The 15,089-nt window shown below is 35.9% G+C and overlaps 1 protein-coding gene across 1 annotated transcript in view; it reads left to right on the forward strand.

Moving 5' to 3' along the window:
* CAH1 (carbonic anhydrase 1) overlaps positions 1–15,089 on the forward strand; it is a 304,545-nt gene that overhangs the window by 287,697 nt on the left and 1,759 nt on the right. The window contains exons 3-6 of the mRNA XM_069846433.1: positions 3,450–3,568; positions 5,719–5,814; positions 10,375–10,489; positions 11,292–11,398. Coding sequence (XP_069702534.1) covers positions 3,450–3,568; positions 5,719–5,814; positions 10,375–10,489; positions 11,292–11,398 — 437 coding nt within the window. The remainder of the gene's footprint in view (positions 1–3,449; positions 3,569–5,718; positions 5,815–10,374; positions 10,490–11,291; positions 11,399–15,089) is intronic.

Genomic DNA, 15,089 nt, shown 5'->3' on the forward strand with positions numbered 1-15,089 from the left:
ATGCTGGGTTTGCAGTGAAAGATCAGCCCTTGGGCTAAACATTATGAATGAATTGTTTTAGAATATTTTATTGTACTATATCCAAGGAATAAGCTGTTAAAACTGCACAGTTATATTACTTCCATCCTGTATATTTATTGTATTTATTCTACAACAGTTGAAGTAGGGTTTACAAGTAAATTGTAATGTTTACCTAATGATGTGACAGCGAACTTGTATGACGTATATTGGCAATGAATTCTGAGCCCCAGCAGACGGGATGTGCCAGTTACACAGAAGCCGGATATACGTCGTAACGGCCTCGCTCTGCAATTATCAGGAGCAGCAATTACCAATTAAAAGCCACATTCATCCCGGGACCGCGGAGTAAGGGGAGTTAGCCATGGACGGTATCTGTAGCGCTGCACTGAACAGTCTCTTTGTGGACCAAAATCCACAGCTGCCTTTGCAAAACTTTCGGAAAGACTGGTTACGGATTCAAGAATGTTATGTGACAAAAGATGAACAAAATATCTAACAAGTTAACGGACTGATGTTCGGTCAGAAAGCAACAGTAATATCTTTAGATCACTGGCGTAGCCTGGAGTTTAAGTTGGAGGGGGGGGGCAAATTTTTGGAATATCACTTGCAAGATAGACGTTTAGTACATTCTCTTTGCCTGCTATATCGAATTATACATGATTCCACACCCAACTACCTTGCCTCTCGGTTTACTCTCCTAGCTTCACATCATAATCGTAATACACGTTCACAGCACAATCTGTTGCCATCAATACCACGTCATCAGACATCTCTGTACTCAGGTTCTTTCTCAATAGCCATGGCCCGCTCATGGAATTCGCTGCCGCTCGAAATCAGGGGTAGTCTTAGTCCTCAGTTGTTTAAAATTAGGTTCTTTAGATATATTTTAAATTCAAAGAATTAGTTTTTTAGGTATCATTTTTATTTATTATTATTATTATTATTATTATTATTATTATTATTATTATTATTATTATTATCATTATCATTATTTTACACAGTCATTACTTTATTTTTCCATTAACACTTATATCTAGGTAATTGTCATTGTCTCAATGTAACACGTGCTGTGCTGATCATACTAATTCTACTATTCATTTAGTTGTGAGATTATATTCATATGTATTAATTCTTTTTTTTTAGTTAATACTGTATACTAGAATGTATTTTCCTGTTTGTGATTATGTATTCAGTCTCTTGTTTTATTATATGTATATTTTTTATTATTGTTATTTTAAAGTTAATATACTGATTGTGTATATGTATTCAATCTCTATTTTTTACTTAATTATGTTTATTATTATTTTTAAGTTAATATTTTTATACCGGTATGTATTTTTTTGTATATGAGTTTATCCTGGTTGAGTGGAAGAGAAGGCCTGATGGCCTTAACTCTGCTAGGGAAAATAAAACTATTATTATTATTACTTGGAAAATTTGCTTGTAACTTACAAACAACATACAGTATTATGTGAAAAACAATAATAATTGGCGAGTAAATCAAACAACAATAGTAGTAAGTGCACGAAACAAAATTTCTCTGGACAGACAAAATACGTTTTCAGCCCTCCCCCGCCAACATCAAAATCATCTACATCTGGTGACATCTGTGACTGCATACATTAACTATAGTCTAGTTCTTCCTTAAATTTCAACATTTGATTTTTGTAGATTATTGGGGCTTCACAGATACGTATAACCAAAGCCACCGTTTTTGGCGCGTGAAATAAGTAATGGGAACGTTGAGAGCGAGTATCTTATCTGTGGGAGAGAAAGCTGACAACTGTGATTGGCAGATTGTTGACGTCACATCTGTTTAAGAGATGGTACTACTCTCATCCGAAGTGGTATCAGATGCCACTGACTGGACAGTGTACTCAAGGACACACCCTAGAAACGCAAAGTGCAAGTATCTTGCCTTTTACGCAGTAAGACTGATAACTGTGATTGGCAGATTTCTCACGTGACGTGACGTGACGTGGTACCGTTCTCAGCTGCACTGACAACAAGTGCTTATTGACTGGCATTTTACTCGAAGACACGCGCCAAAAACGCTGGCACTGGCTGTATAATCTGTTTTGACAACCACTTAAAAATAATAAAAATGTCCCTAACAACCTTATTCTTTATACTCTAGAATTGAATCAGTCACATGCTTGATTTATTTTTTTTGCGTCGGCCTGGATTGTGCAATCGGTCGAGTGCTGGCCTTCTGTGCCCGAGGTTGCGGGTTCGATCCCGGCCCAGATCGATCGCATTTAAGTGTGTTTAAATGGGACAAGCTCATGTCAGTAGATTTACTGGCATGTGAAAGAACTCTTGCGGGACAAAATTCCGTTGACGCTGATATAACCTCGGCAGTTGCGATCGTCGTTAAATAAAACATAATCTTTAATTCATTTTTTGCTGAAATCAGATAAGAACGCTATCGTATTCGTCTCACTTCAATACAACTTTCTGTTAACAAATGGCATTATTCCATACGATTATTAAGATGCACACAAGCTTTACAATATTCAGAATACTTTTGAAAAGTCCCCATTCTTGCAATAAGGCCACTTTTATGGAGATCTGATTGCTGCCGTAATTTTGGAATAAAGTCATTTTAGAATTTACTGATTCAATTATTGTTCAATTATCAATTTAGACTCCCCAAAAGCTGTAATGAATCAGAATTCATTCTCCCTCGCTGCAGAGTGAATCAACAGATGCCAAATCTAAATAAATTACTTAATCTACTATAGGCCTAGTCCCGTCGCTCTAATTTCCGGCAGCCAATCGCGTTGCAGGTCGGCTACATTTGAACGTGTGCGTCTTGTGATTCGCTGATTCATTTCTTAAGGCTCGATAAATACTTAATATAATCGCCCGCCATTTTAGCTCTTTTTTTGGTGTTCGCAGAAAGCACACGAAGACGTTATTTGCCGCTCAATTATCTGCTCAATTACAGTGCGTTTGATTTATTATCATAGGAGCTACGACATGATAACGTTTAACGGTGTGGCAAATAGATTCCTCGTATTGTAGCTCGGCAACCTAAGACCAAAAATGGCGCACGATACTACCTACCTAGACTTTATAGAGCCTTCACTTTCTAAGACGTAAACAAAGAGGAGGAGTCACGCCGGCAATAACAGCGTCGGGACTATAATTGTATTGAGAATGGCAACTTTATAATTTCTTTGTAAATCATCGGTCAATATTTAAAATAGAGAAAAAGCTTGTCAGCAAAATATAAAGGATTTTTGTTCTAAATATTGGTCATTGTCAGTAGAAACAGTCAATTTTTTTTCAGTATTGTTTCTCTTAATGGTAATCACCTAAACTTACATAGCAAATCAATATTGTCTATTTCTATCAAATTAAATCTGGTTAACCCTACAGTGTACCACAAAAAGTTGGCTTCACGTCTACACATTATGTTTCAGAACTGGTGGGAGGCCCCATCGACGGAGAATACAAGCTGGAGCAGTACCACTGCCACTGGGGCTTCCGCAGTGACAAGGGCTCCGAACATACCGTGGATGGCCAGTCCTTCGCTGGAGAGGTAAGTGCCATCTGTACGCAGAATGAGAAAACAACCCCATAATTCCATTCTAATGAATTTATTACTAAAAATACGAGCAAGCTACAATGAAAAGGGCAGGTGTCTGAGCCCCTTCGTTCTCCTTGTGTAGAGAAAAGTCTGCTTTGGAAAGTCAAAATGACCATTTTTTGAAACTTTGCCGGCCTCTACCGTCCATATGCCTGGGGGCAGAGGGTTGTCCTTTGCACCACAGATAGAGTTCGAGGAGCTCTATTCGCCGCACTTATCTGATTTGTACTCACTACACATACGGCGGAGTTATGGCGACGAGAATGTTGGCGCAATAGAGGTTGCTATGTTTTTCTCGAATATCAGCTTGTGTTCGAAATTCCCATTTTGATGCTATCGTGTCCGAAGTAAGTCAAGGGGGAATATAACACCGCATCTCGTTTCTCGATATCGCCATTATTTCCGGGGATTACAGACCGAAAAATTTTAGGTAGGCAAAAAAGTGTAGAAAAAAGTGCAACAGATTTGCTCGATTTTATTGGTGATTATTAGTAAACGTGCGGGGATGCTACATTGAAAATGGCGTGTCTCAGAGCCCCTTCGTTCTCCTTGTGTAGAGAAGAGTCTGTCTTGGAAAGTTTTTCTACTCAAATATTGTCATTTTAACGTAGTACACCCCCACGTAATGGATCAGTCCAACCACCCCTTCAATATAAATTCCTCTATACCTGCTAGTTCCGGCTTTGTGGTGGACTACGGAGGTGTGAAAATTATTAGAATAATCTTAATTTTAAAGTTAATAGTTCCTTCACAAATATTAATTGAATTGATGAATATTGGTATATATTACTATACTGATGTAGGATATATTTACTACTAACAATGCCGGAAAGCATTGTTGTACATTGGTATTTTTCTTATTTTACAATTGTTATGGGAATTCAGAAATTATTATATTATGTTGGCGGAATTGGGAACATAAAAAATTATATGCACAAAACAGATGTATACGTTCATTTGAACCTTCACAACAATGTAAACACAAAGAACAATTTGTTTAAAGCATTTCTTAATTAATTTTTGATGTTTCCAATTCCGCCAACATAATATAATAATTTCTGAATTCCCATAACAATTGTAAAATAAGAAAAATACCAATGTACAACAATGCTTTCCGGCATTGTTAGTAGTAAATATATCCTACATCAGTATAGTAATATTATATACCAATATTCATCAATTCAATGAATATTTGTGAAGGAACTATTAAAAAACCTTTAAAATTAAGATTATTCTAATAATTTTCACACCTCTGTACATGAAACTACATCAGGTAACATAATTAATTAAAGTGTGCTACTTAGAAAAATTTTGTAAAATTAAATAAACTTGAATGTTGGTACTAGAATTTAATTTAATTACTAGCCTAATTATTAATATTCCTACTAAGCCAATTATGTAAGATCAATTTTAGGGCATTTTTGAAAGATTTTTAGTTCATAAATGCATTATTTTAGGACATTTTTTCGTGATTAATAGGTAATCAAAATCCTAGCCCTACAAATGATAAATGTACGGTATATTATGACGATTCTAATATGTTGTTTGTTGTTATTTAAACAACTGCCCGAAGACAGGTCTGAACCTCACAAGTGATACCGACAAGGCACCACTTATGAGGCAACTAGGCCAAGAGAAAATGGGGTAGAGTGGCCAGTTCGTTTCTCCCTCTATTGCATATATCGCCGATTACATTGAAAAACAAATTTTTACTTTTTGTTTTGCTCTGAAATAAAAATAGGTGAATTTTATTAATATGTGTGCCCTAATTCTGAATTTAAAATCCAAATTGCCCCATCTCATACCATTTTCCGGGGAAAATGAATTGATTTTTTATGAAGAAGCTTCTTTCTTATAAATTTTTCACTGCTACTGGTAAAATTACAGCACACTAAGGATTCAAAATGCCTCGTAATACTTTGAAAATGTGTACTGGATACAAAAATCTGTATGTAGTTCCTAAAGGTTGGAAATATCAAGTTCCAGGACATGGTGGAATACCCAGAAGCCTAATTCCAGTACTGAAAGTTGTTGTTTTAATAATACAGTAATGGATAATGTGATATGATGATTGATTAGTATTGTTAATGTTATCCTTGCAGCTGCATCTTGTGCACTGGAACAGCAGCAAGTATGAAAGTTTCGGAGAGGCAGCCGGACATCCCGACGGTCTTGCAGTATTGGGCGTCCTTCTGAAGGTAATGTTGTAGAGAGGGCTGCCGACACTTGAAAACCACAATCCAGTTACTGTAACTCCATTACGAAGCTTAGTAAGGCTTCGTCTAAACTGAGTTGACTCGGAATTCGCTGCGTCTGTTCTTTCAACTCTCACCGGTTATTCGATAGACTCGCATATCCGCCTCTGTATTTCTGTTCTTGTCTATATATCCATCTATCAGTTATATCTTATCCATCAATCCAAACTATCTCTGCCCATCTATCTAATCTGCCCATCCATCCATCCATCCATCCATCCATCCATCCATCAATCAATTCAATATATATCTATGTACCCATGTAACATTCCACGTACATTTCTTCTTCAGTCATACATTTCACAGTCAACGCTCCAAAGGGATCACCGTAATCCGACGTCTTATATACTGTAGACAAAATGGAAATCGTTGTCATAATACAACCATAGGTTGACATCTAAAATCAATGCAAACTCGTGATATTTTTGTAAGAGATTGACGACTGATGACCAAGACAGAAACTAATATTAATAAAAATATAATATTAGTAATAACAATATAATAACGATAATAATACTTACTTACTTACTGGCTTTTAAAGAACCCGGAGGTTCATTGCCGCCCTCACATAAGCCCGCCATTGGTCCCTATCCTGAGCGAGATTAATCCATTCTCTATCATCATATTCCACCTCCCTCAAATCCATTTTAATATTATCTTCCCATCTACGTCTCGGCCCCTAAAGGTCTTTTTCCCTCCGGCCTCCCAACTAACACTCTATATGCATTTCTGGATTCGCCCATACGTGCTACATGCCCTGCCCATCTCACACGTCTGGATTTAATGTTCCTAATTATGTCAGGTGAAGAATACAATGCGTGCAGTTCTGTGTTGTGTAAATTTCTCAATTCTCCTGTAACTTCATCCCTCTTAGCCCCAAATATTTTCTAAGCACCTTATTCTCAAACACCCTTAACCTATGTTCCTCTCTCAAAGTGAGAGTACAAGTTTCACAACCATACAGAACAACCAATAATATAACTGTTTTATAAATTCTAACTTTCACTACTTTTAGACAGCAGACTCGATGACAAAAGCTTATCAACCGAATAATAACAGGCATTTCCCATATTTATTCTGTGTTTAATTTCCTTTCGAGTGTCATTTATATTTGTTACTGTTGCTCCAAGGTACTTGAATTTTTCCATCTTTTCAAAGAATAAATTTCCAATTTTTATATTTCCATTTCGTACTATGTTCTTGTCATGAGACATAATCATATACTTTGTTTTTCGGGGTTTACTTCTAAACCTATTTTCCTACTTGCATCAAGTAAAATTCCAGTGTTTTCCCTAATCAATATGTGGATTTTCTCCTAACGTATTCACGTCGTCCGCTTAAACAAACAGCGGATGTAACTCGTTCAATTCCAAACCTTCTCTGCTTTCCTGAACTTTCCTAATGGCATATTGTAGAGCAAAGCTAAAAAGTAGAGGGATAGGGTGCAATCAATACATTTCCGAGCTGCACTTGTATTTATTGTATCGTTAATCAAACATGCACGTGTCATTTAAGGTCTTTGCTTCCATGCCTGTTGAGTCAGTCTATCAGACAGTATCAGATTGTCTTTAAGAATTGAGCTTCTACACGTGATTTTGTGCAAACATGTCAAGAACCTATTACGATTTTTCCTGAAATCTCTCGATATGCGTACGCCTTGTGGCTAGACATCTTCTCTGCCTTTCAAGTGATGCGTTTAGAATAGATTCCAGGCGTTTTCTTGCTAACTTCTCCGTTTCCTGTATCTTGTGTGTTGCCTACATTCAGGGCAGTCCGGAAATGTATTGTTTGTCTCTTGCATTATTAACATTCATTTCTGTTGTTACGATTCCCTATCATTTCATATTTTAAGGGGGAACAAAAAAATAGTCATATTCAAATTCTTATAACTTACAAAGTTTTAGAGGCAGATGCTTCGGTCTTGATATGTTTACAAAGATGTCTCATTTTATTTTCAATCATTTTGCTATAATTTTTAACGAAACTGATTTAATTTTATACCAGAGTGCCTAATTTAAAAAATGTTCATTTCCGCCCAAATTTGAGAAAAACTACAGTTTATAACAATCTTATATTTTTCACAGCTGTTTTATGGGAACACTTCGGTAGTTTTCAAAACCTTTTTTTTTTCTACTTTTGAAGATTTTAACCAAATTTCCACAATATGTTCACATTGATGTTGTATTAAAATATTGAATATTTGAAGGTAGTAATTGATTTTCTAGTTTTTTAATATCTTTAATAATTTTTTTATTATTTTTTTTTTTTTAGAATTTTTGGGCAACCTATATTTTTAGTCAAATTAAATTCAAATTTTATGAAATTTTCATACGCGGTGCAGAATAGTAAGTTAGAGAAATAACTCCTACTATAATTTTTCCTATTCGTCCTCTAGTTTTGTAATTATTTCCTCCAAAATTTATAATTCAATTTTTTTAGTGTTACAAGTCAAAATTATTATTCGGGGTCCAATCAAACTTATATAAAATCGATATTTGAAATTGATGTAGAGCATGGTGTCTACACGTCTGCAAAATTTCATTAATATTGAACAATATTTATTTTAAAAATTATAGGATCAAAAATACTAAAAAAAAAAGACACATAGCTATTTCCTTTCTCTCGCCCACATAGACATTATAAAACATTTTTAAACCAACTTAGAAATGAAAGTGAACAAAAATCTTGGGAAAGATGAAAGTACATACCGTAATGGTATCAGGGGAATCCCTAAAATTTTCATATTTTTTACCAGTGTGTCTCGTTGAACAATGGCTATATTGGGTTTTTATTTTATTTTTGGTTACATTTATTTTATAAAAATAAATAAATTATAATCCCTTTTAGATTGAAAAATGTACATGTCTTTGCAACACCAAAACATGTCATAATTTATTATTAAATTTTGAAACCACTGTTATGTTCATTTCTGTACAAAATAGTTGTATATAAAATTTCGTTGTTATGCAATAAGTACCCCGCACTCAAGTCTTGTTTTCTTATGACACAAATGGATAAGGGAAGATTATCTTAAAATTGCTTAGTTGCAGAGAAATGTGTGTTCAACAAATTGAAATTTTAAGACTACTTAGAGCCATAAATTCTTATTGAATTTGGTATTCCCAAGAAACTTGTTCGATTAATTAAAATGTGTCTCAGTGAAACGTACAGCAGAGTCCGTATAGGTCACTCCCTGACAGATGCATTTCCAATTCACTGCGGGCTAAAGCAAGGAGATGCACTATCACCTTTACTTTTTAACTTTGCTCTAGAGTATGCCATTAGGAAAGTCCAGGATAACAGAGAGGGTTTGGAATTGAGCGGGTTCCATCAGCTTCTTGTCTATGCGGATGACGTGAATATGTTAGGAGAAAATCCACAAACGATTAGGGAAAACACGGGAATTTTACTGGAAGCAAGTAAAGCGATAGGTTTTGAAGTAAATCCCGAAAAGACAAAGTATATGATTATGTCTCGTGACCAGAATATTGTACTTACTTACAAATAGCTTTTAAGGAACCCGGAGGTTCATTGCCGGCCTCACATAAGCCCGCCATCGGTCCCTATCCTGTGCAAGATTAATCCAGTCTCTATCATCATATCCCACCTCCCTCAAATCCATTTTAATATTATCCTCCCATCTACGTCTCGGCCTCCCCAGAATATTGTACGAAATGGAAATACAAAAATTGGGAATTTATCCTTTGAAGAAGTGGAAAAATTCAAATATCTTGGGAGCAACAGTAACAAATATAAATGATACTCGGGAGGAAATCAAACACAGAATAAATATGGGAAATGCCTGTTATTATTCGGTTCAGAAGCTTTTGTCATCCAATCTGCTGTCAAAAAATCTGAAAGTTAGAATTTATAAAACAGTTACATTACCGGTTGTTCTTTATGGTTGTGAAACTTAGACTCTCACTTTGAGAGAGGAACAGAGGTTAAGGATGTTTGAGAATAAGGTTCTTATGAAAATATTTGGGGCTAAGAGCGATGAAGTTACAGGATAATGGAGAAAGTTACACAACACAGAACTGCACGCATTGTATTCTTCACCTGACATAATTAGGAACATTAAATCCATACGTTTGAGATGGACAGGGCATGTAGCACGTATGGGCGAATCCAGAAATGCATATAGAGTGTTAGTTGGGAGGCCAGAGGGAAAAAGACCTTTAGGGAGGCCGAGACGTAGATGGGAAGATAATATTAAAATGGATTTGAGGGAGGTGGAATATGATGGTAGAGACTGGATTAATCTTGCTCAGGATAGGGACCAATGGCGGGCTTATGTGAGGGCGGCAATGAACCTCCGAGTTCCTTAAAAGCCAGTAAGTAAGTAAGTAGTAAGTAAGTATTCGGAGACGTAAAAGAATCAAAACATTTTTTAATGTGATATGCAACAACCCATATTATTTTCAAAACCATAAAAGTGTTTCATCATTTGTTTTTGTTATTTTTACGTCTGTTCCCCCTTAGTGTATAATTGTGGTGTTTCAGGTTGGAAAAGAGCACCCGGAATTCCAGAAAATCGTCGAACTTATCCCTAAAATCTATCATCGTGGAGAGGGGACGGACATTGAGGAACCAATTGACCCGGTGAAACTTCTACCTGGTAAGTGAGAACTTCATTTAAACAAAAAAAGTTTAAAATTATGTTTTCTTATCATATGAAGGATGAAGTATAGAACCCGGATAATGATTTAAGACTTCTCTTGCACTCACCTACCTGCAGCTACTTATAGATTCGTCGTTCTCGCTATATGGGATTCTGTAGACACATTTGACCTACCGAAAGAGGTTACTTTACTTGACGTTATTTAATCTAGGGAAGGCTAGGATTTACAACAGTTTGCATAGCTTATGTTAATTTTTGTGTGCTTAGATTAGCTTTAGTTTGTTTATGTTAATTTTGATTTGTTTATAGTTTCCTATTTGCTATACAAAGACTGGTTTCGTGAAATTTCTCGAGGTCTTCTTCGTTATGAACCGATTTTCAGTGCAAGGGATGGAGGGAGTTAGATTTGTGATGGAAATTTAAACATCTTATTATGTAAAGTAATAAAATTTCTTCACTTCGTATTACTGAGAAATTTGGAACATATATCTCGAAAGAAAGAAGTGCTGTTCTTAAATTGGTAGGAATTCAGGATTTCAATTTATCTTTACTTTCGTAAGGTCATCCTGCTTCAATATTTTTGTGAGCTTATATTATAATGTATTGGTAAAGCCAATAAAATCCACCTTCTTAAATAATTTTACGTTCAGTAAGCAGACCAATTGATTCGAATTCATGCGAAATTAGGCAACTTTTACCCTGCATAAAGAATATATTAAAACTTATAGAAATGATTCATTAGGTTTATAGACTTAATTTGAAACACTGAAATCTCATTTCTTTGTCTGTTTTCTTGCAGAAACTTACACATATTGGACTTACCTCGGCTCTCTGACCACGCCCCCTTGTTCTGAGAGTGTCACATGGATTCTGTTCAAAGACGCCATTGAAGTTTCAGAGGAACAGGTGAGACACATTTGCTGATTCTGTGATGAAGATCTTCATCTCTCTTGCTAACCACTACCGTTTTTATATAAATTTATATAAAACAATTCGTTCCTTAAGTTAATATAAAATTATTCGTAGAATTAAAAATTTAGAAAGACGTCTTCTTTTTTCCTTGGACGCGTTCATTTGTCAGCTATTACTTCTTACTCCCAAGTAAATTCATGTTGAACGCATCGTAAAATAACTCAATTAAAAAAGAAAATACCTGCATTATAGAAGTGAATACCTGCGGAATCAGTTGTCACTTCTCATTCACCCCAGTGCATAAAGTGGCGTTAAAGAACGTCACGATGTGTAAGTAATGTAAGTGAATATGGAAAGGGGAGTGTCGTTAATTTCAAGAGAATTAATAATAATTTAGAAAATAGACAACATATACGTAAGACAAAACATAGTCACATAAAACATACGAATACAACACAAGCACAAGAACACAAAAAATAGATCACACTAACATATGAAAACAAGAACACACACAAGATTGCAACCTCATTCAAGAAATTAAATTACAACATTGCATACAGAAGAAATAACACTCTACAAATACAACCACACAGGCGTATACAAACTCAAATGTTGTTGTTGTTGCTGTTGTTGTTTTCTAATGCCAGGCGTTTGACGATAAAGTCATTTGACCTCTTGCACTCCAATATTTTTGAAAGATATTATCATGGCCAGCAACTGAAGCACAGATTTTGAGGTGTTCCGAATCCATTTCTTGGTTTGAGTTGCACAATGGGAAGTTAGGGGACTGATATATTCCAATTCTAACACACACATTTCCATTTTCACAAACTCAAATGTAACACCTGCAACAACTTCTACCTAGGACAGACAGGCATATCATTTCAAACACGGTACAAAGAACACATCACAGCCATAACAAAATTACAAAACACCTCCACATATGCAGAACACATCACAAATGCTAACCACACCCACAGAGACATCAACACAGACATGGAAATACTAAAAAAAGCCAGGAACTAAACACACTAGAACAATATGAAATATACAGACACACAAAATCACACCCCAATGAAATTCTCAACACAAAACTCAATATCAGAATATACACACTCTTTGACTCCACTTTACACCACACAAACACAACCTCACAAGAAACAAAACAAGGCGCGCCAAGACCAGCAACGACCAGTTCTGAGGATGACCCATAATAGGTCGAAACTTGTAAACCAGGTACGTTAGAATTTAACACAGGAAAGTCATATCATACATATTCCGAAGTGATACAGTGTTAAAAGTTGTGTAATCAAGATGTATAATTTAGAAAAATTGCTTTGGGGTGGGAACAAGACATCAACTGTTTGACTGGCATGCACTGGCAGACTTTCGCAACATAAGACGCAGTTATGTTTTAGACAGTATTTTATAAAGAAAATGTGTGTTATGGTACAAATACCGTATGTATGTATATTTACTCCACGTTTCAGTTAAGCCAGGATTGGCTAAAACAAAGTTGGTTAAGCTGGCCTTAACTTTAGTTTACTAAAACGTTTGGTTTTCTTCCCCATGTTTTTTGCTCGTGTAAAATATGATGCAATTGGTATAGCGCTGACCTTCTGTGCTCGAGGTTGCGGGTTCGATCCTGGTCCAGCTAGATGGCATATAAATTTGTTTAAATGCGACAGGCTCATGTCAGTAGATTTACTGACATGTAAAAGAACTCCTGTGGGACAAAATTCCGACACACCGGCGACGCTGATATAACCTCTGCAGTTGCAAGCGTCGTTAAATAACCCATTTTTTTAATATGATGTAACCAATACAATTGAATTAATTTTTATAACACTCCAATTTGGTTTTCTTTGACATGTTTTTTGCTCGTGTAAAATAAGCCAAGAGAATTAAATTAATTTTTTATAACACTCCAGTTTGCTTCCCTTTCCCCTGCTTTTAGCTCGTATTAATATGCTGTAACCAAGAAAATTAAATTAATTTTTATAGCATTCCAGTTTAGTTTTCTTTCCCATGTACATAGGCCAAATAGAAATGATCGGGACGAAATTGAAATACAAACTGCTGAGCCATTTATACCCGAACCCACGCTTTCAGAAGTCGAAATTGCGATAGAAAATCTGAAAAAGTACAAGTCTCCAGGTATCGATCAAATTCCAGCAGAATTAATACAAGAGGGCGGAAGCGCATTATATAGAGAAATTTATAAACTTGTACTTGTTATTTGGGAAAAGGAAATTGTACCAGAACAATGGAAGGAGTCCATAATTGTACCTATTTTTAAAAAGGGGGACAAAACCAACTGTGGTAACTTTCGAGGAATATCACTTTTGTTGACGTCGTACAAAATTTTGTCCAATATTCTTTTGAGAAGATTAACTCCGTACGTAGATGAAATTATTGGGGATCATCAGTGCGGTTTTCGGCGTAATAGATCGACTATTGATCAGATTTTTTGTATTCGACAGATAATGGAAAAAAATGGGAGTATAAGGGTACAGTACATCAGTTATTCATAGATTTCAAAAAGGCGTATGACTCGGTTAAGAGGGAAGTATTATATGATATTCTTATTGAATTTGGTATTCCCAAGAAACTAGTTCGATTAATTAAAATGTGTCTCAGTGAAACATACAGCAGAGTCCGTATAGGTCAGTCCCTGACAGATGCATTTCCAATTCACTGCGGGCTAAAGCAAGGAGATGCACTATCATCTTTACTTTTTAACTTTGCTCTAGAGTATGCCATTAGGAAAGTCCAGGATAACAGAGAGGGTTTGGAATTGAACGGGTTACATCAGCTTCTTGTCTATGCGGATGACGTGAATATGTTAGGAGAAAATCCACAAACGATTAGGGAAAACACGGGAATTTTACTGGAAGCAAGTAAAGCGATAGGTTTGGAAGTAAATCCCGAAAAGACAAAGTATATGATTATGTCTCGTGACCAGAATATTGTACGAAATGGAAATATAAAAATTGGAGATTTATCCTTCGAAGAGGTGGAAAAATTCAAATATCTTGGAGCAACAGTAACAAATATAAATGACACTCGGGAGGAAATTAAACGCAGAATAAATATGGGAAATGCGTGTTATTATTCGGTTGAGAAGCTCTTATCATCCAGTCTGCTGTCCAAAAATCTGAAAGTTAGAATTTATAAAACAGTTATATTACCGGTTCTTCTGTATGGTTGTGAAACTTGGACTCTCACTCTGAGAGAGGAACATAGGTTCAGGGTGTTTGAGAATAAGGTGCTTAGGAAAATATTTGGTGCTAAGCGGGATGAAGTTACAGGAGAATGGAGAAAGTTACACAACACAGAACTGCACGCATTGTATTCTTCACCTGACATAATTAGGAACATTAAATCCAGACGTTTGAGATGGGCAGGGCATGTAGCACGTATGGGCGAATCCAGAAATGCATATAGAGTGTTAGTTGGGAGACCGGAGGGAAAAAGACCTTTAGGGAGGCCGAGACGTAGATGGGAGGATAATATTAAAATGGATTTGAGGGAGGTGGGGTATGATGATAGAGACTGGATTAATCTTGCACAGGATAGGGACCGCTGGCGGGCTTATGTGAGGGCGGCAATGAACCTTCGGGTTCCTTAAAAGCCATTTGTAAGTAAGTAAGTAAGTATGTCTTTTACTCATGTAAAATATGCT

This window comes from Periplaneta americana, chromosome 2, assembly GCF_040183065.1.
Source record: "Periplaneta americana isolate PAMFEO1 chromosome 2, P.americana_PAMFEO1_priV1, whole genome shotgun sequence".
In the NCBI taxonomy this organism is placed as follows: Eukaryota; Metazoa; Arthropoda; class Insecta; order Blattodea; family Blattidae; genus Periplaneta; species Periplaneta americana.